General features: G+C 51.6%; 1 protein-coding gene across 2 annotated transcripts in view; it reads left to right on the forward strand.

Annotated features, from left to right (window-relative positions):
* The window catches only part of TOGARAM2 (TOG array regulator of axonemal microtubules 2), a 49,875-nt gene extending 29,911 nt beyond the window's left edge, over window positions 1-19,964 (forward strand). For both annotated transcript variants that reach the window (XM_016145336.2, XM_016145335.2), the window contains exons 13-20: window positions 624-859; window positions 1,990-2,148; window positions 6,100-6,217; window positions 6,626-6,720; window positions 8,197-8,389; window positions 9,324-9,540; window positions 16,365-16,451; window positions 19,238-19,964. In XM_016145336.2, the coding sequence (XP_016000822.2) occupies window positions 624-859; window positions 1,990-2,148; window positions 6,100-6,217; window positions 6,626-6,720; window positions 8,197-8,389; window positions 9,324-9,540; window positions 16,365-16,451; window positions 19,238-19,494 (1,362 nt within the window). In that variant the 3' untranslated portion in view covers window positions 19,495-19,964. The remainder of the gene's footprint in view (window positions 1-623; window positions 860-1,989; window positions 2,149-6,099; window positions 6,218-6,625; window positions 6,721-8,196; window positions 8,390-9,323; window positions 9,541-16,364; window positions 16,452-19,237) is intronic.
* The last annotated feature ends 256 nt before the right edge of the window (window positions 19,965-20,220 follow it).

Raw genomic sequence — 20,220 nt, forward strand, 5'->3', positions numbered from 1 at the left:
TGCCTCTCGGGTCTTAGCCGGTGAGGCGGGAGGTAGACACCCCTTCCTCAGACTGGAAAACGGAAGCCTGGGGTCTCCTTGTTTCTGGGGTGCAACCCTGCATTGTCCTCTGTTCTCAAAACACCAGAGGGAGGATGGAGTGTTCCCAGCCAGGTCCCCACCTCCGGGGCAGCTGTAGCACCTCCCAAGTCCTTTCTCGCAGGGGGCTGGTGCTTAGCCAGAGCTGGACCCAGAGGGGCAATAAGATGCATCTTACCACAGGCAGAAGGGGCGCACCCTGCACCTCTTGGGAATAGACTGTTCGCTCGCGGGGCCTTGTAAAACTCCGATTGAACGGTTTGTAAAAGTCCATCGAAGGCTGTTAGACACATCTCAGATGTTAATGATAATGATAGAATTGGTCATTATGATGATAACAACAGTAATAGTAATTTTTTTTTTTTTAAATGAGACTGTTTTGGCCAGAGCTGCTGCGGGGTTTGGGTTCCAGCCTGGCCAGACCTAGGCCTGGGGCACACGCAGAGGCGCAGGAGGGTGTGAGCACCGTTCCACTCTTGGGATATTCTGGAGTCCTCAGCAGGGTGCGGCAGTCCTGGAGGGTCCCTCTCCCATCTCTCCCCGAGGTCACCAACCTCCGCTCCAAGGTGTCCCGCTTGGCCATCGGCACCCTGGGAGACCTCTTCCGGGCCTTGAAGAAGAATATGGACCAGGAAGCTGAAGAGATTGCCCGCTGCTTGCTCCAGAAGATGGGGAACACCAGCGAGTTTATCCAGAGAGCAGCCAACCGGTCTCTGGGGGCCATGGTGGAGCATGTGACCCCTGCCCGCTCCCTGGTGGCCCTCACCTCGGCGGGCATCTAGTAGGTGGTGGCCGGTAGTCTGAGGGGTTGGGGTGGTCCAGAGGAGTGGCCTTGGAATGGGAGGAAGGGGGCTGGAGAAAGTTCCTCAAGAATTCAGCTGGGGGAAGGGGACCCCCGCTTCCTGGTGGGCTTCTCTCCCTCCTCTCCTGGGCCACAGTGGAGGTGACAAGGTGAGATCTGGGCAGCCCTGAGCCCTGTCTGAAAAGAGAGAGGTACTTCGTTCTCTTAAAGACTGGGGAGCTCGTGTTGGCCTTGGCGACTTCCCTGGAGACCGGGCTGCAGAGGCAGCCCACGCCCGCCCCTGCGTGTCTGAGGAGCGCCTGTCCCTCTCCCAGGGGAGGGGTGTTTCTTTCTGATGAAATTTGGGCGTCAGGAGAGTAAGGCACAAAACCTCACAGTTTAGCTGGCATCGCTTGGCCTCCTGCGGAGGAGGAAGGGGCTAGTGTCCGTGTTTGTGCACACAGAAGCCCTGCTTAGATAAGGCGAAAAAGAAAGAGATACTATCCCAGTGGGTTTCTCTTATAAGATTTCAAGCTCCCCTCGTGACGGCTACCGAATCACGCATCAGCTCCCTGTCACCCCCTCCTGTCTCAATTCAGCTTAACAAATGTGCGGTGAACTCCCCCTCGGTGTGGGCGTGTGCCAGGAACCAGCTCACCCCTGGGAGTTCCCGCCTGACTGGGGAGCGGCAGGGGTATACCTGTGCTTCCTGGGGGGCAGGGACAGTGCTACCCCAGGGAGTGTCTGGTTCTGCCTCAGGGGCTGGGGAAGGCAGACGAGGTGGGGGTTGGGTAGGATCTTTGTAGGTGGAGAAGTTCGTTTAGACAAAGGCAGACTCTGAACTCAGGAAGGCACAGAGAACGGTGGGCACAGGTGTATCTGGGGATCACCAAGTGGCCTCAGTCCTCCTTCCCTGTCCCATTGTGGCTGTCATCATCATCTTTCGTTCTGTCGTCAGGAAGTGACTGCTCTTCCCTCGAAGGTTCCCCTTAGCCCACACGAGACAGAATTCAGAGCCCATCACCTTGTGAAACATGGATGCACAACTGCAGGTCCACGTGGGGCAGCGTGGGGCCCCCCGCCCCCTGTTCCTTGACCGAGCTCCTGACCGTGACTGCGTTTCCTTTCAGCCACCGGAACCCCTTAGTCCGGAAATGCACCGCCGAGCACCTCTCAGCGGTTCTGGAGCAGATCGGTGCTGAGAAGCTTCTCTCGGGCACCAGGGACAGCACAGACACGCTGGTGCACAACCTGGTGAGGCTGGCGCAGGACTCCAACCAGCACACCAGGTAACGCAGGCCCGGAGCCTGGGGGCTGCGGACGGGCCGGCCCAGGGCCGAGGAGGCGACCAGCCACCCCCGCTCAGCTTCGCCAGCATCACGCGGAGGGACGGTTGGACGGGTCGAAGCTGTGCCCTTCCCGAGGCACAGCTGTTGTCCCATGTCTCCCCACTGTCACAGCCAGGGACCGGGCAGTGCGCTGCGGGTCCACCCTCTCGCCTTCCGTTCTCTCTCTGGCCGCCGCAGTCTTTCCTGCTCTTGCTCCCGTTCTGCCCCAGCTCCCTCATCCGAAAAGACGGTTTCTTCGTTATCTTCAAGAGACATTTAATGAGCACTGTTTTTGTTATTATGACTGTCGTAGTAGATAAGAAAATGTATGCCTCTGCCGTCTTGGAGTTTACCTCCTAGTGGGGATAGATGAACAATAACCAATAAATAATTACGATTATTTCGGGTACAGATAAAGGATATAGAGGCAAAAACAAGATATAATGGAGAATGGGGTGTGGCTGCTTCGCACTGAGAGCTGAGGGAGAGCTTTCTAAAGAGTGACATTTGAGTTGAGAACTCATTGCTAGTGGGAGCCAGCTCTTTGAGGGTCCGGGGTGCGGGCATCCCAGGCACAGGAAATGGTGCAAAGGCCCCTGGACGGGAATAAGTTCTGTGTTCTAGGGGAGGAAAGGCTGGGCTGGGCAGAGCACCGTGAGTGGTGGGCGTGGTGAGTGGAGAGAGGACGGAGCCGGGCCAGGGGGTCCTCACCGGCCTTGGTGGGGAGTTGGGATTTCGGTTTGTGTGTGACTGGAAGTCACTAGAAGATTTTTTAGCAGGAGCATGAGGCGGTATTAGCTGGTTTGAAGCGGGAGAGTGATTGGTTCTGATTGATTACCTTTAGAATCCAGGTTTGAGGTCCAGTTAACCACCCTTCTCAGCTCACAGCATGTTATCACCATGTCTGGAGACCGCGCCACACCCTGTACAGCTCCGGAGGGCACGCCCACCCTGTGCTCTGTTGCATCCCAGGCAGGGCAGTCACGGGGACAGGCCGAGGATGCTCCCTGGAGGGATGTGATGCATGTCGTTCCTCCCACCTTCCCCAGTGCAACAGTGCTGCACATCACATCTTCCTGCGTGCCCCCGACGAAGCCCAGGGCGAATGTCTTTGGGAATATGCCCAGGAACAGGACTGTGGTCAAGGGCACAAGTCCACGCGGGCAGCCCAAGCATTGCCAGGAGCTCTTTTTGCCTGCTGCTCCCTCTGCCTCCCTCCTGCAGTGCCCCAGGTGCTTGCACCCTCACTGCTATGCAATATCTGGGTCTCTAATTTTTATTGATCTAGTGGGTACAAGTGTCAGCTCTGTGCTGTTACAGAGAGCCTTTCCCCCCACCCCGATTACTAGTTAATGTTTCTTTATATGTTTGCTAGCCTTTTATTTGGAAAAAACTATATATATATATCTCTGGCTGCTCTTTGGAGGATTGATAGTGGGGGAGGGGTCCAGGATGGAGGAGGACCCAGATTGATGGCTATCTCATAGTCCAGGCCCTTTTTGGGTGCTGGAGGTTGACAGAGGTGGATTTGGGTATAATTTGAAGGCAGAGCCAACAAGGAGGTAGGTGGCAAGGCTTTCAAAGAGGGATCAAAGATGACTCTTAGGTTTATAAACTGACCAGCTGAGTGAATGATACTGCCATTTACTAAAATGAGCAAAGTTGTCGGGGAAGAAAAAAAGGTTTGGTTGGTTGGTTTTCATTGTTGTTGAGGGGATGGAAATCGAGGACTACGATCTCTGCAGATCTAGTACCTTTCTCCATCCTGATCTCGCTCTTGGTTGGATGGGGTTGATTACACTTCATTTTCCTTCCAAGAACGTGATTCTTTCTGATTTCCATGGCACTTCACTCCCTGGCTCTGCTTGTCTTTCTATGGCCAGTTCCTACCCTTCCTGCCCTCTGAACGTAGGTGGCTGCAGGAGCACATTTAGTCCTCCTTCCTCGCTTATGACTTTCCCTGGTCAGTGTCGTCTCTTCCTGTGGCTCCAGCCACACTGAAACTCTAATGCTTCCCAACCTGCCACTCCAGCCCACACCCTCTCAGTCCCGTATCTCTGATGCTGCCCTAGGAACCATCACAAGGATGTCTAACTGTCATCTTCAGCACAAAGTGTCCCTAAATGAACTTATTGCCTTCTCCCCAGACCTGCTTCTCCGGCTCTGTTCCCTCTATTGTTAAAAGTCACTGTTATTTACTGAGTCATCTAAGATGCTAAATGAGAAATTTCATACTTCGTTGATTCTAAGACACGTTTCTCCCCTACATTTTAATATTTTTATAATCAGAGGCATCTCATAGTTGCTGTTGGCCAGGCATCAATTGTGACTTGGGTTTTACTATCTGCACATCTGCAAAGTCAGTCATTGTTGCTCATGGTATAAGCCTCTGAATTAAAAATTGCATTGTAGGAACTATGTTATGAGCCTTCTTTGCTCGTTAGCCTCTCATATTTATTTTAAGAAGTTACCATGGATGCTCCATGGGGGAATCATTGAGTGTAATTTCTGTTTAAAATGTCTTAGAAATATTAACGCTATTACTCGGCATTGAAATGGAAAGTTATTGCTTATGAGAAAAGGCATGGAAATAGAGAGATGGGTATAAATTAGATATTAAGGCAAACATTCATCATTGAAGGAATGGCCAAAATTCCACACTTTCTTGCAGAGCAATCGCCAAGCATTTTGCTTGGCCCAAGGATCCTACCCACAAGCAATGTTACCTTCCGTCTCTGAGACAGCAAGTGAAAGGGTCGTCTTCACACGTGAGGCGGTGCCTTTGAAAGCAGTGAATATTATTGCCAGTGTTCTCTTTTTCTGTTTTTTTTTTCTTTCCTAGTAGAAAATAGATTAATGGTGCATTTTACAATCCATAAAGTCTTAGATTGAGCAAAATACGATCATTTTCAGCACTTCATGCTCCACTTTCAATCAGCTGCTGAGTCCTGCAGTTTCTACTTCCTTAGCAGCTCTTGAATCTGATCACTCCCTCTTACCCCCACTCTACTGCCTTACTTCAGGTCTTTTTCAGAACCAGTCACTTCCCTGGACTATTATAGGTGGCCTCCTAATCGGTCTCCTGTCCCCTGGCCTTGTCCCCAAAGATCTTCCACACTGCTGCCAAAGACATTTTGACTAAAGTGAAAATCTGATCCTTCCTCAGCTTCTCATTGCCTGCAGGCTAAAGCCCAACTTCTTCTTATCTGCCTAAATTGGTCCTACCTTCTTTTTCTTCAGCTTGCTATCTTCCTGAGTCCAGTCCCTGCTCACTATTCTCTGACTACACAACAGTCAGATTGTCTTATGGACCCTAGAATAGCTCCTTCCTCCCACTTACTCCCTAATTCTGTCCCACTTGTAAACGCCTACTCATCTTTTGAGTCCCAACCCAAGAATCACCTCTTCTATGAAGCCCTCCTTGATTCTCTTCCCCACTCATCCCATTCACCAGGTAGAGCGGACCACTCTCTCCTATACTGCTCCGCTGCATTCTTCCTCAGACTTCTAAATGTCCCATACCAGAAAAAAAGTTAAGTACATTTTGGTACAGTCATCTAATGAATATTATGTAGCCATTAAAAAGATGACACGGCAAGATGATTAATGATTAAGTAATAAAAGCTGGATATAAGTTGTATATATACATTCTGATAGCAACTAAAATGTATGCTCATGGGAAAAAGACTATAAGAAAACATGTAAAATGAATAGTGATTTTCTCTTGGTAATGGGAGTACGATGTTTATTCTTTTATGAATCTAATTGTTAATCGAGTAGGGATTATTGCCATAATTAGAAACAGTATTAAAAACTCTCTTACTATAATTAGAAAATTATATAAAGTTGTGAAGCAACTTTGTGATGCATTTCTGTGGCTGTTTCTTTATCTTACTCGTCTTCCTATGGCAGGTTTTATGGCCGGAAGATGGTGAATATCTTGATGTTGAACACGAAGTTCGATGCATTTCTGAAGCAGTCCCTCCCGTCCCACGACTTGCAGAAGGTTATGGCGGCCATTAAACAGCGGGTGCGTTGGCAGGCTGTGAGCGGGTCTTGGGCGGGGGATGAGAGCTGAGCCTGGGAGTCCTCACACTGGTCAGGGTGTGTGTGGGAGTGCCCTCCAGAGGTTTGTATTTCACCTACAACACCTGCCAGGTGGGATAAATGTGATTTCCTTCCCTTGTGCTCAGACTGGTTCTGCCCTTCACGGCCTGTGTCCCTTGATCCTCCCTGGGCCTCCACGCCTTCATCTGTGAAATGGGGATCTTGACCCCCATTACTGGGCCCCAAGTAGCAGCGCTCCAGAAGGCTAAACTGTGCCCTCCAAAGCTCCCCCAGGTGGAAGAGGTTATTTCTGTTGTGGTGTAGGTTGGAGTGTCTGGCAGTTCCCTAGAGGCTACTCCCTTTGGCTCAAGTTCTGTGCGTATTTTTCAAGGGAATAGAAGATAGTAATGAACTTCCATCTGCCAAAGGCCACAAGGTGTCGAGGAGTCTGGAGGTGTGGGAGAATGGTCTGCCAGGCGAGAACGGGTATGTCTTCTCCTATCTCTCTGGGGTTCCACATCCAAGACTGCCAATAGAGGCGGCCAGGGGAGGCTCTGGGAGGAAGTGTGGATCTGGGCTATGGCTCAGACCTACATGGGTCTGTAGCACTAGTGGAAGAATTTATAGGATGTGTTCCCCCACCCAAATCTCAGGGATTCCCAATCCTGGGCTCAGGAGCCTCTGCCAGTAGAAGTGAATTCCTGCAGTCTTAGCTTGTATTTCAAGGGGCTGAGATCTGCCATCCGTCAGCCTGTCTGTGTGAGCTCAGCGTTTCTCTAGCCACTTAGAGCAGCGGGATCCTTTCTCCATCAGAGCGATGGGACTAGATGAGAGGAAATGGGCTGAGGAGCTAGAGGGCGGGGCTAGGAGGAGCGAGGAACCCAGCAGGAATCCAACAGTCACTCCTGTGCCTAAAACTTAAGCTCCTGGGAGGACCACATCTGAACGCCTAGCAGGGGCCTCAGGGAAGCCCGCGCCCACCTCTTCGCAGGCGTGTGTTCTCTTTCCCATGCATCCTCTCGGCCAGACCAGAGCAGCCTGTGTTCCCTGCCCCTCCACGTTCTCTCTCGCTACTGTGCCTTTGCTGCTGCTGTCCCTTTGCCTTATGCGGTGCCACCTGCACCTAGAATGTGCCCATTCTGCAAGTTTCCATGGTCACCTTCTCCCAGAAGCTCTTTCTGACACTCTGTGCTTCCATGTCCCCTGGGTGGATAGGTTGTCCTGTTCTTCAGTCCTCTGTCAGCCCGCTGACTTAGCTGTGATGTCTCCCATTGGTCTGTGAGCCCCCGAGGGCAAAGACCGTATCGCTCATCTTACTGTTCTCAGTGCCCTGCACAGTGCTTGGCACTCAGTAGGCAAAGAGTGTGGGATGTAGAAATGAGCGGCTGAATGATGTTGGGCTCTGTTGGGTGGGACTTGGCTGTAGGGCACGAGCTCAAAGACCCAGGCTCTGAGCCGGAGTGGGGCTAGGGGTTCTGCATGGAGCTGCTCTCACGTTGGCTGGAAAGGGCCAGGGGTATGGTGGGCTTGTGGCCCCCGTGTAAGAGGAGAACATGGCTTCTTAACATTTCCCTAGTTACCGGAGGACTGTGAGTGTCACCAGGTTTGGATCAGGATCAAGGCGCCCCGCAAGGTCTTCCCCCGCTCTTAGATTGACTGAACACTCGTCAGCCTTCCATGGATTCCCATCCCTTCATTTCTGAAAAGAAAAAAATAATGCAGGAAGAGAGGGCCCTGCCCCCACCCCCGACAAGGGGGTGGGGCTCTAGGCAACCATACTGTTGTCCCTCAAGGAAAAAAGATTTCCAGAATCTCCAAAAAACAGGCGAAGGAGAAACTGGGACTGGCCAAACCTGGTGACACTCTTATCTCAGACCCACCTGTCTGTGGGTGGGTGGGGCATGGGACAGGAGGTGCGTCCATCCCCTGGGGCTGCCCCAGTCAGGTGCTCCCTCCACTTAGGCTCCGCTCCAATGGCCCGTGGCTGGCGGGGCTGCGCTCCTCCATGCGGGGTGGACAGGAAGTGGTGGAGCAGCTGAGGGAGCTGACGCGGCTGCTGGAGGCCAAGGAGTACCAGTCTCGGATGGAAGGCGTGGCGCGGCTCCTCGAGCACTGCAAGGCCAAGCCGGAGCTCATCGCCGCCAACCTGGTGCAGGTGAGCGCCGCCACACTCTTGCCCTCCACCTCTCTCTCCGTGACGGGTGCAACTTCAGTTTGGAAAACTCTGAACAGGGTGAGACTTTGAGCCAGGCCCCTCGGCATAAAGGGAGACTAATAAGCATTTGCTGTTCAATTGCCTTGGTAATGCTCTAAGGTGTGGAAGTGACCGAGGGGGGCCAGGGCACTGCCCTCCACCAGGCACCTTGGGGCTGCTCAGAAGTGTCCTGGGTATCACTTATCCCTCTAGCAGATTTGTAGGGAAGAGGGCAAAAGTGGAGGATGCTATAGCCGAGGGCTGCTCCTGGTTAGCTAGCTATGTGCATAATGTTTTGGGGCCAGGCGGCCAGGCCAGAATGGCTGGTCAGGTGGGTTAGGGCCACGCACAGGCCTTTCCAGGGCTGGAAACCAGAACAGAGCCTGCTTCTTCCAGGAGCAAGGCCGCTGACAGTCAAACCACATAGCTACACTAAGTAGCTGAGACACAGGCTTGAAGTCAGCAAACCTGAGTTTCCATTCAAGTTTTTTACTAGAGGTATGACCTGGGCAAGGCATTGAACCTCTTTCAGCCTTGCTTTTTGTTTTGTTTTAAAAGGTTAAGTGAGGAGGAGAACACACGCCTCAGGGGTTGTTAGGATCATTCCAGGAAAGAGAGTACGGAGTACCTAACAAGATGCTCTGATGCTCTGCACACAGTGAATGCTCGATACATGGTTGATTTTTCCTCTCGTGCGCCCCCTACCCCCCCACCCCTCTCCCCCCACCCCCACCCTGAGGAGGCAATCTCTTCATTGTTGAGAATGTTACGGCATAGGTTAGGCGACGCCTGCCAGAGATGCAGGAGGAGTCCCTGCGGAGGGTGCTTGGTTGGGCTATGGGACTCCTGCCCAGCTGGGGCTCCCATGGGCTCTTGGTTTCTGTTCCCGCCATAGGTCTTTGATGCTTTCACCCCAAGGCTTCAGGATGCCAACAAGAAAGTGAACCAGTGGGCGCTCGAGTCCCTTGCCAAGATGATTCCTCTCCTCAGAGAGAGCTTGCTCCCCATGCTGCTCTCTGTCATCATTGCCGTTGCAGACAACCTCAACTCCAAGCACTCGGGGATTTATGCTGCGGCCGTGACTGCGCTGGATGCGATGATTGAGAGTCTGGGTGAGTCCCCCGCCGCGGCCCCCTCTGGGCTCTGGCGGCCAGCTGGCTCCCTTCCTAGTGCCTCCGTCCGCCGGGCCCACCCTCCCTGCTTGGGAATCAGCAGAGCGGTGAAAGGCATTGGTTAAACGTTTTCCCAGAGGTTGCGTGGGGCAGGGGCGGGCAGCCCAGAGGCTCCGAGGCTCTTGGCTGGCAGCGTTGCCGTTTCGCAGCCATCTGTGTGTCTCCACCCTTGATGGTGGGAAGCAGAGGAGATGTGGAGGTGATGTAGTCTTGCCTCCTTCAGGACACGTGATGCAAATGACTCACCCAGGGTCACACAGCACCACGACGTGTGAGCCTTTAGAGCACTGAAGGAAAAATAGGCCAGGGTTGCCAGGAAGGAGTGGAGAAGAGTTGTCGACAATTTCCTTAGCTGTGGAGATGGGAACAGTGGATGTGGCTTGCATGGGGACCAGGTGGGATGCTAGTGAGACTACAGGGAAGCATGTCAAAGAGGACAAAGCTGATGGGTGGGTGGGCTGGGTGGCGGGCCACCTTGATTGTCTGGCACAGGAGTTAGGCTGGGATTCCATCGGCTTTTTGAACGTGGAATGGATTAGAGTGGCCTTTTAGGAAGATTGTTTGGGGCCAGGGCTTCAGGTGGGAGGGATTCGGGATGAGGGGAGTGAAATTGGAGAGGAGTTGGGGGAGGAATGAAAAGAAAAAAAGGAGGGAGCTGTGGGAGACATAGCGGGAAAGGCGAGAGCCCCCGGTTCCCTAGGGGCTTTGCAGTATCACAACTTAAACGTTAGGAGGAATTGTTGGCGCGTCTACTTCTGTCCTCCATTCCCTTCATAGATGATGTGAAGGTGATATCTGGTATACCTAGTACAAAGGCTGAAGTGCAAGCTCAAAACCTCCACTGTGTGTGAGAATGTAGGACATGCGTAGATTTATGTCCCAACCGGCAGAACCATGAGTTTTCACAAATCAGTCTCGCCTCGATGCAAGAAAGCTTCTGATCTGAGAACATCTTTGTGTGCCTTGTTGCTCTATGTCCTGATGAGCACAGAGCGATGCCCTATCTTTAGCACCCACAGAGCATCCCCATGGTGAGGCTGGAAACCCCGCCTGGCACACCACCCCTCCTCCCCATCCCTGTACCCTGGCCTGAGCCCAGCTTTCTGGGGCTGGACACAGCACTGTGTCCTTGGCTGGAGCCTCCAGGAGAAGTTTTAGTTACAAATCAAAGGCTCGGCCAGGGCCTTCTCTGCCTCTCAGGTTCATAAATACTGTCAATTTCCTCTCTTCATCTCAGTGGGAATTTATGATTTGCTGACTTTGTTGCTGTAGAACAAACAGTATAAATCCAGCTCTAAATTACGGCTTGTTCTCGGCGCCGCTCTGGGTAAGTGAGATTGCTGTTGCCAATAACCAAGGCTCCTGGTAAATCACCGCGGGTCCTGGATTGACTGGGAAAACCTACACCACACAAAATAGGCTTTAGCTGTTTGAAGAGCATGAGCACCCTTGTCTGGGGAGAGGAGCCTTTAACTCTTTCCCTCTAGGTGTTTTCCTTTCCATTTTTGCCATCGGGCCGGCCTCTTGAGCGCGTGGGAGCTCTGAAGCTTTAGGCTACAGAATCTGGTGTCTGGCGTTGCCGCAAGACTCAGGCCCACTTTACCTGGAGCCCTGCTGTTAGCGCCTGAGCTGGGCGCCCTGGAAAGGGGGCCTCGGGATAGCCTGCTTTGGTGATCTGACCACACCTTGGGGCAGGTTCCAGCTTCCAGGAAGACACCTCTTAGCCTAGGGTGTCCCTGAGTGTGGATGATGATGTCTCCTCTGGTCCATCAGCTGGAGGACTTGGCACAGGGAGAATGGAGGCCGTCATGAGGGGCACTGTCTTTCTCTCTGATGTTTAGGTCAGCACTAGGCTAGAATGGAATGAAGTTGGCCTCAAAGGATGGATGGAGCCCAGTAAATCCCTGGCAAAAGGCTCCCTTGGGGCCCAAAGGGTGAAGCAACAGGGTCTTGGCTCCATGTCATTTTGAACAGGTGTGGCAGCGGTCTCTCAAGGCCTGGCTTTGCTGTGAGCCATACCCTCTGAGCCCCACCAGTAACACTGGTTTCAGAAGCGTTCTTGACTGGGAAGTGATGAGCCAATGTTCATATCCACTTAGGTCAGAACTGGAGGGATTCAGGTTGCCAACAAGGATCATTCCTCACTGCCCGTGTGTGCCAGGGTAGAGTCAAACTCTTTCCAGGAATAGTTCTATTTGCTTGGAATGGTCTGAGCCTGGCCTGTGGAGGGTAGCGTGGTTGCACGTAATTAAACTTCCCACTGTCCCAGGGGATTGGGTGGTAGAAGCAGAGATGGGGCAGGTGGGACAGAAGAGAAGGGATGTAAATCTTCCTTTCCACATCACCCAGGCTGTGTCTGGTGGTCCCTGGGGACCCTTAGCACCCAGAGGACCCTCCCGGGATTGGCTTGGAGCCCTTTGAGCAGGGAGTTTTCTCCCAAGCCTGCTCTTTTATACCCCATAAGGGATTCTGGGCTCCGAGCTAAAGAGAACTGTGAGATGCTGTGAAATACTTAAACATGAAAAATCACAAAGCAACAGTTCAGTATGTTATATTTATTTCCTGCTCTATGGGGGGGCCAAGGGGATCAAGAATAAAGCCAGGCTAGGCTGTCTTCTGGCACAAAGTCCAGATCGCACGACCAAACCGGGAGGCTGGCCTCTTTAGGCGGCCTCTTAAGATCCCTCTTCATTCTGGAATTCGATAACGTCGATTCATCTGCCACATCTCCTCTAGTTTTTTGGTTTTCCTTAGGGTGAGTGGGACGGGTGGTGTGCTGGTTGGCAGAGCAGGTGGGATTTCTGCCCATGTCCCTTTGTTGGGGGATGGTGAGGAAGGAGGCATGTTGGGCATCTTGCTCCCTGACTTCTGCCCTTTGCCACACTGCCTGCCTTGTGGCCTCTCCAGGAGTGAGGCTGGAATGGCATTCCCTCTACTCAGCATCAAAACCTTCTGATGTTAGTCCAGGTATCAAAGAGAATTAATCCAGGTATCAAGACAGTTCCTAAGCTGACTGGATGGTTTTATCTTCGGGCTCTGTTACCGGGTTAGTTACAGAGGAAACTTCACCAATTAAAACGCCAGGCGCCGACAGCTCACCTGCTCCTGCTCAGACCGCATTGAGCCTGCTGAGCACCCAAAGGCTTAATGTATCACAGCTCCTGGCCAGTGCTGGAGAGAGCAGATAAGCTTGAAAGTGGGCGACTTCGGGTCTACTTTTGCTATTTGTACTCTGACTTTAAACTTACTACCTTATGTAAATCATATGACCAGCATTATATCGTTAATGGGATTTACAAATTCATCCATGGTGCCCCTCTCGTATCCCAGCTGCTCAAAAGTGTCTCTTCTATTTCTCGTCTATATGCATAGCGATTTCCCTGGTTAAAAATCCTAATGTAAATACAATGCTGACTTTGCATCTTTCATTTAACACCGCTATAAAAGTATACTTATTAATTACTGAGAAAATGGAAAATGCAAAGCATTTGAAAGGAAAAGACTCACTTGCAGGCCCAAAACCTAAAAGAAACCGTTAGTAATTTTGGCATTTTCCGTTTTACGTATTTTCTTCTGTACCTGTTTGTATACAAGGTTGTGCTTATAGTACACACTTGAATTTACATCCTGATTTTTTTTTAAAGGCAGAGCATGAGCATTTGCACGTGATGACACACTTGATTCGCTTGTCACTGCTCTGTTACCTGCTATGCCACAGCTTGCGTTTTTTGTTTGTTCGTTTGTTTGTTTAAAAGGATCATTCCCAGTTTTTTTCCCATAATGAACAGTCCTAGTTTTGGTGGCCACAGAGAATTCAGTTGTGGGACATCGTAACTTACTGAGCTTATTGTATTGTGACATCATAATTCTTAAGCTTATTGTCTGGAGTCCAGTTTTACTCCAGTTTCTTTGCTGCCGCAGTCCATGTGACTTGTCCCATGTTACACAGTGAAACGTGGAAAGGCCAGGATTCAAACCCAGGCAATCTGGACCTGGATCCCACACCCTTAACCTCTAGTTTTTACTGCCTCTCATTAAACCTGAATATGACCCGAAAGGTGAGCGTGCTGCCCTGTAAAAGTAGCCAGAGGAAGAGAGGCCAGCTACCCCAGGCATGATGCCCTGGGATCTCTAAACCAGCTTGGGCAAACGGTGTCTCTGCTTGAACATCGCCCTGTACTCTGCAAGCATTCAGTGAGCGTCTGCAGTGTGCCGGGCATGGTACGGCACAGACGTCTGCTGGATGTGCATTTATAAGTATTCCCTAAGTTTCTCACTTCTTTTCTGCCCTGGGAGGCCACGTCAGTGGCCAGGAGTGGGAGGTCCAGCTGCTTCCAGAGAATGTCCTGTACTGAGTGTTGTGGGGAGAGAGCAGAGAGGGAGAAGTCCTTGTACTCAAAGGTGAGTTCAAGGCCGATGATGGGGTTGGAACAAAGAGAAGCACCTGTACACAATAATGCAGGCGATGGTATAAAAACCTATTTTTACACAATTACAGCCTTACCAAGACACCCTGAGACCACTTCTTGCAAATTGCAATATTCTAGAGGCTGGCAGTCCTTTTATCTCCTAGCACAAATTATTTTAAAGACTCTTGCCTTATAAATGGAGCTTTTGCAAGCAGCAGAGAGGTACATTTTCTCCTCGATATCTTTTACAGGTCTCTGGAGGGAACAAGGGAAGCAGGAATTAGCTCTTGGCGAGAATGGTTGCTTGATAGAAAAACAAAGCTTTGATTGCACAGCAGTGGGGATGCTGAGGCTCGGTGCTGAGGTATTGAAGGAACTCAGAAAAGGTGCAATTTACCTGAAAATACTGCCTCAGACATGTTCCTAATCTCTGTCCCCTGCAAAGAGAAATCTGCCCTTGAGGTGGTCAGCTCCTGGGACCCCAGGACACACTTGCTGGGGCTTGCTGTGGTAATGCCCCTCATTTCCCTGATAGGTACAAGGCATGCCCCACAGTCGCACCCCTGCAAAATTCATTTTGTTACTGGCCCCAGCTCCCATGGAACTGTACGCTCTGACTGCTGTGGTCGCAAAGTGTTGGGAGCCAGTCATGCCGGGTGCCTCCAGGCTCCGTGGCAGAGGCAATGGGAGGGAAAAGGAGACTGGTCTGACCTTCTGTATTTTCTAGATTACCGTGCCTTCCTTGGGTGAAGGCTGCTTTCCTTACCTTGCATGTCTTTGTGAGGAATGCAGGATTTTAATAGTTTGAGACATCAGGAGACATCAGCTAGAATGAGGAAGAATGAGCAGCTTCTAAATCCAGTACTTGTGAGGGTCATGCCGGAGTTGACTTTAGAAACACCATCAAAAGAATGGCAGAAAGCCTCTTTATCCTGGAATTCCCCCACCCCCACCCCCGTCTGCTGTGACAGCGCTGTTTGTGGTTTCTTTCTGCAGTTAACACTCCTTCAAGATCCATGTGCGGAGGTGCTTGGTCGCCAGGCTTTGCCTGTTGGCATGGCTGGGTGGCAGGGGCAGCTGGGCTCCCAGGGCTGAGTGTGGCTGGGGTGCTGGGTGGGTGTCGCGGTGCTGGGACAATTAGAAAAAGATTAAAACTCCCCCTTCTCCCTCAGCCTCCTGAGAGGTGGACTGGGGCATGTGGAGGACACACTGCTTTCTTTACAAGTATGTCGTCCGGGCCTGAGTCTTAAACAGTGAGGTTGCGTATAAACTATCGAGATATAAAAACTATTGAGATATAAACATGTACCCACCCTCAGCTCACAAAGTCCCTCCTCTGACCCTTCCAGAGTCAGCCAGGCGCTTCTGCTCCTGATAGGGTAAACGGCCATCCTGGCCTGCCAGGGGCTGGGGGACTTCCTGGGACATGGGACCTTCAGTGCTAACGTGGAGAAGGCTGGGACGGTCTGCGATGAGTGGGTCACAGTCGCTTCAGACACCACCTCGCCCCCTCCACAGGCTTGTAGTTACTCGAGCACGGTGCTTCGGACTCTGTGCTGGAGTTCATGGTTAAGCGTCTGTCTCCTCATCTTCTCGAGGGGGAAGAGGAGGGCAGGTCTTACTGAGTCTCTAGCTCCACGCCTGGTTCACAGAGCATATCGGTAAATGCTCAGTGTGGAGGTAGCTGATCCCCCAGCTGTGGTATGTACGTCCTGTGTCTTGGAGCATGAGTTCAGGCTCTGATGTCACAGACCGTCTGGCAGGTGATTTCTGAATTCTGACCCCAACCCTTTCCTGACCTTTGGTGTGACCATGGCTAAGTGCCTCAGTTTTCCCTAAAACTACATTTATATGCCCACATCTATATCTATCTATCCATCTATCTCTATTATCCATCTGTCCTCTATATTATCTATCATCTACCATCAATCAACCATCAGTTATCGATCATCAATCATCTATCAATTATCTATCATTAATCGTCTATTATCTATCTGTCTATCAATTATCTATCTATCTATCTATCTATCTATCTATCTATCTATCTATCTATCTGTTATTTATCTCTATCCATCTACCTCCCCTTTTCCTCGAAGCTCACAGTAATTTTGAGGAAGCACAAACAGCAGGAAGCAGATCCGTGGGAGGAAAAGGGTCTATTTGGAGACCGTTTATTCTAAGCTACTCACTGTTCTCCAAATAACCCATATCAAGTAGCCCCACTGTGACCTGGAAAAATTAATTCAGCTCCCCAAAGGGCCTCTTCCCCATGCAGGCATCGTGGGCCCCCGGCACAGAACGGCTGGCGCCGCGGCTCGGGCCCAGCGTCACGGCCGCTGACTCTCTCTCTTTCAGACCACCTTTGCCTCCTGCAAGCGTTTGCTGGGCGGGCACGTTTCCTGAGTGGCCAGGCGGTGCTCGATGTCACGGACCGTCTGTCAGGTGAGCGCCCCACCCCCCACGGCCTTCCGGCAAAACCTCTGTTCTTCTCTCACGGCAGACAGACAGTTAGTTGAACCACTTATCCCACACCAAAAATGATCACGGATCATTTAGGCTTTTTTTTTTTTTTTTTGATAACCTGCTTTTTAAAGATAAGACCCCCGTTGCCAGAAGGCGATCTTTACTTTTGGTCAAAATGCAGGTTTGTACATAGCTAACATAGTGTTTAGGAAACTGTCGTGCTTTCTTCCTCTCTGCCACTAGCCTATAGGTCACCTGACCCCTTCCAGACGGGCACCGCTTTGCAGGTGCTTGGTCAGCAGCAGCACTGTCGCGAGAATTACACAAAATCGCCTCTCCTCCTGCGTGTGCAGCCTGGCGAGCAAGACACGGGCCGGATTTTAACCCCATTTGTTGCTCGAAATCAGCATTTTCTGAGTGAAAGCCTTCTTGTCCTTGTATAGATCATTTACAGGGCCCAGCAGTGGGTGGGTACCTCACTTTGGATTATCCATTTACTATAAATATTTTTTTTTATCCATTTCCAAGAGACCCCCCAAAGCAAGAGTTTCTATGTAGCGTTTCTATTAACTAGGGATCAGAGGGACAGAGAAGAAAATTTCCATTGACACAAGGTGTGGATTAATAATAGCACAGCTTAAGGGAGTAAATCGTTTGCTAATTACTTCAGCTGCCTTTTAAGCTTGAGTTTAATGAGGTTTTCTTCCTCGTGTGACTCCCAGGGGGCCACTGCCTCCTCTGCCTGTTTGAGAGCCCCAACCCTGACGGCCAGGTGATCTCCCCCTGGGATTGGGCTCCTGAGGAGTAAGCTGCCTGGGGGCTGGAGGGTAAATGTCTCACGGTGGGCAGAGAGCTCCGAGGCGCAGGTCTGGCAAGGCGGCTGTGTTGGGGGCACGTGCACCCCTCATCCTTTGGTCGCAGCAGGGGAGCCCTGCCTGGGCCTGGTTCTCGGGAACGTTCTCACCTTTATTTGCAGGTGAGATTCAGTGGAGAGTGAGGAAACGTTGGATTTACAGCTGTTTGGAGTAGGTAGCCCCTCAGGAGCACTCTTCTCTTTGTTCCCTTGTGCTCCCCCACTCCGGCCTCCCCCTCGGCTCCCCCACCCTAAGGACCGGCTGGGGCAGCTTTCCTGTTAACCGTGCCCTTTCTTCGCAGCCTGTTCCAGGCGCTCATTCCACTTTACGAAGCGGCTCGAGGCCCCCTCTCCTCCGGGAGACTTTCCTAGGAGCTGAGCTGAGTCACTGGGCGCAGTCCTGCCTCCCCCAGGAGTGAGGACCGCCTCTACTTCTGAGGGCTCGGTGACATTGGGGAGCTCCCGGGGAGCACCGAGAGTCAGCGTACACGGTCCAGCAGAAATGACCCCCCAAGAGGCAGGCTGAGCTGAGGGGGCGCAGGTGTTCTCGCCTTCCCGAGCGTTTTAGGCTGGCTCCGAAATCGGGGTGCCCTGTGGAGCTCCTGCTGGAAGATATTCTGAAGGACTGGGTGACGTTAAGCTGATGAAGGAAGGCCACATTAGGGGTTTCACAAAACCATGGAAGTCCAGACTGGCCTCCGAAATGCAGAACCCCTGGAGGTTTGGGGCAGTGGGGGCTGGAAAGAGCGTGAACCTCTGAGCCCGAGTCAGGACGCAGGCCACGTCAGTTTCCCCGGGCAAGTCTTGGCCTGCAGAACCTTCCTAGTTCCTTTGCCCCATAAATAAAGTGCTGCTCTCAGTGTCGTTGGCCTCGGCCAGCTTTTTTCCTGCAGACGACAGGCAGAGAGCACTGATTACTACAAAGCGTGCATTGTTAGCAGGAAGGCACTTAGGCTAGCATGGCTGTGGCTGAAGACAGGAGCAGCCCACCCCCCGCCCCCCACAGCCGACTTGGGGGGCTTGACATGGCTTTGATACCTGGGACAGCCCTGGCGTTTACTCTGCGATGGAAGCTCGCTGGCAGGTTTAGCTAGCTTCTGGGTTTTCTGGGGTTTAGAGAAGGCGGGGAGCCATGGGGTAACTGGAGTTGGGGGCGTTCATCACTGAATGATGGTTTATGGAGCACATTCACGCCTCCTGGATTGCTGCTGGTCTTGTCCTGAGGTCTGACACCCAGGTACAGGGAAGGCTGCACTGGTCTTACCTCCTGCTGGCTGTTTTACTTTCCAGAATACTTCATTTGAGGGAGGCTTGACTTCTCTTCCTAGTACAAGTTTTCCCTGTGTTTGCGTGAACTCTCCTAGGTGGTGATGCAGATTAAAGCAATATTAGTTCTAGCTACTATCTGTCACTAGCCTACTTCACGTACATTTATTATCTAATCTCTAACGATCTCAAGAATTTGGCTCAGGATTATTATTTTTACAGATTAGGGAACAGGCTCCGAATGATTGGGTGGCTTTCTCAGGCTCCCACAGCTCGTAGATCGCAGAGGCAGGACTAGGGTCCAGGTGTGTCTGCCTCTCTCCTCTCCCCTGGGCTGTCAGTCATGTGCCCTGAGCACTTTTGCCTTTGCATACACCTTCTTCCATAAAAAATACAAAAAATTGTATTTGATATAAACACAAATGTAAACTGGGCTGTATATCTACATCTTTTTTCTTCTGATTTTAAAACGAAACATTTTCATGGGCCCTTAACACAGGGTGAGTCTAGGTAGTGTGTCTAATGGGTCGGTTGGCCCTGCTGGGCTGCCCGCCCTCTGAGGGACAGAGCTGGTGTCCCAAGAGAGACAGTGGAAGAGGGAGAGAGTGCCTGACTCAAGTGACTCTTCCTCTTTTCTGCATGACAGTGCTGGTGGCCTCGGTTTATCCCCGAAAGCCCCAGGCCGTGGAGCGACATGTGCTTCCCGTCCTCTGGTACTTTCTGAACAACATGATCGGGAGTGGCATCCTGCCTGGGCACGGCGGGAACGTCCGCCCAGCGGTGTGCCGGCTGGCCAGGCACCTCCAGGAGCAGATGGGCTCCCGGCTGCAGGACCTGGCTGCCGGCCAGCCAAAGCAAGTCCTCAAAACGCTTCGGGAGCTCTTAGACACGGAACCCCTGTGAGGCGGCCCCAAGATCGCCGACAGAGGGCTGGCTCCCAGCAGCAGGATCACTGGCAGCGCGGGCCCCTCTCGGCTGGATTAGAGACAGGTCTGAAATGGGCAATCATCGTTTTTTACCTTATTTTATTTTTATGATGGCATAATCTGATCTACTTTTTCTTCGAGTTCCAGATGTGCATAGTATATTTTGAAGTAGAAATAAAAGAATTACTTATTTTTCTAAGGTTTTCTCGTCTTCCACTTTTTTAACCTCGGAGAATTTTCCAATAATTTGACTTGTGACAAAACGAAGCACAACACGACAGCAAAACCAGCTGTAGATAACACTGAGACAAAGAGGGAGAACAGGTGTAGCACAGACCCACATGTCGCAGGACACTTGGGGGCATTGCCCCCCATCTTGGAGCAGCTGGACAAGCCTTCCCTGGAAACTGGAGGTCCTGAGTTGGTCATTCAGGTCCAGTCCGTTTGTTATTGGTCTGATCTGAGGTGAGTGTAAGAGGCGTCTCTGGGGCATTGTGCTTCTGCTTTACGAAATCTGCACAGTGTCCCTCGGTTCTATGCAAACCTTCTAAATGAGATCTGTCGAGCTTGTCAAACGGCAAGGAGAGTTTGACGTTTGCATTCCTACAAGCCTTCTCCGGAAGTTGGCCTTCTGGCTAGTTGGTAAGAGGACTAGAGATGATTTACACTTGAAGTACCATAAATGAAAGCTCTACGCGGCGTG

This window comes from Rousettus aegyptiacus, unplaced genomic scaffold (assembly GCF_014176215.1).
Source record: "Rousettus aegyptiacus isolate mRouAeg1 unplaced genomic scaffold, mRouAeg1.p scaffold_m13_p_7, whole genome shotgun sequence".
In the NCBI taxonomy this organism is placed as follows: Eukaryota; Metazoa; Chordata; class Mammalia; order Chiroptera; family Pteropodidae; genus Rousettus; species Rousettus aegyptiacus.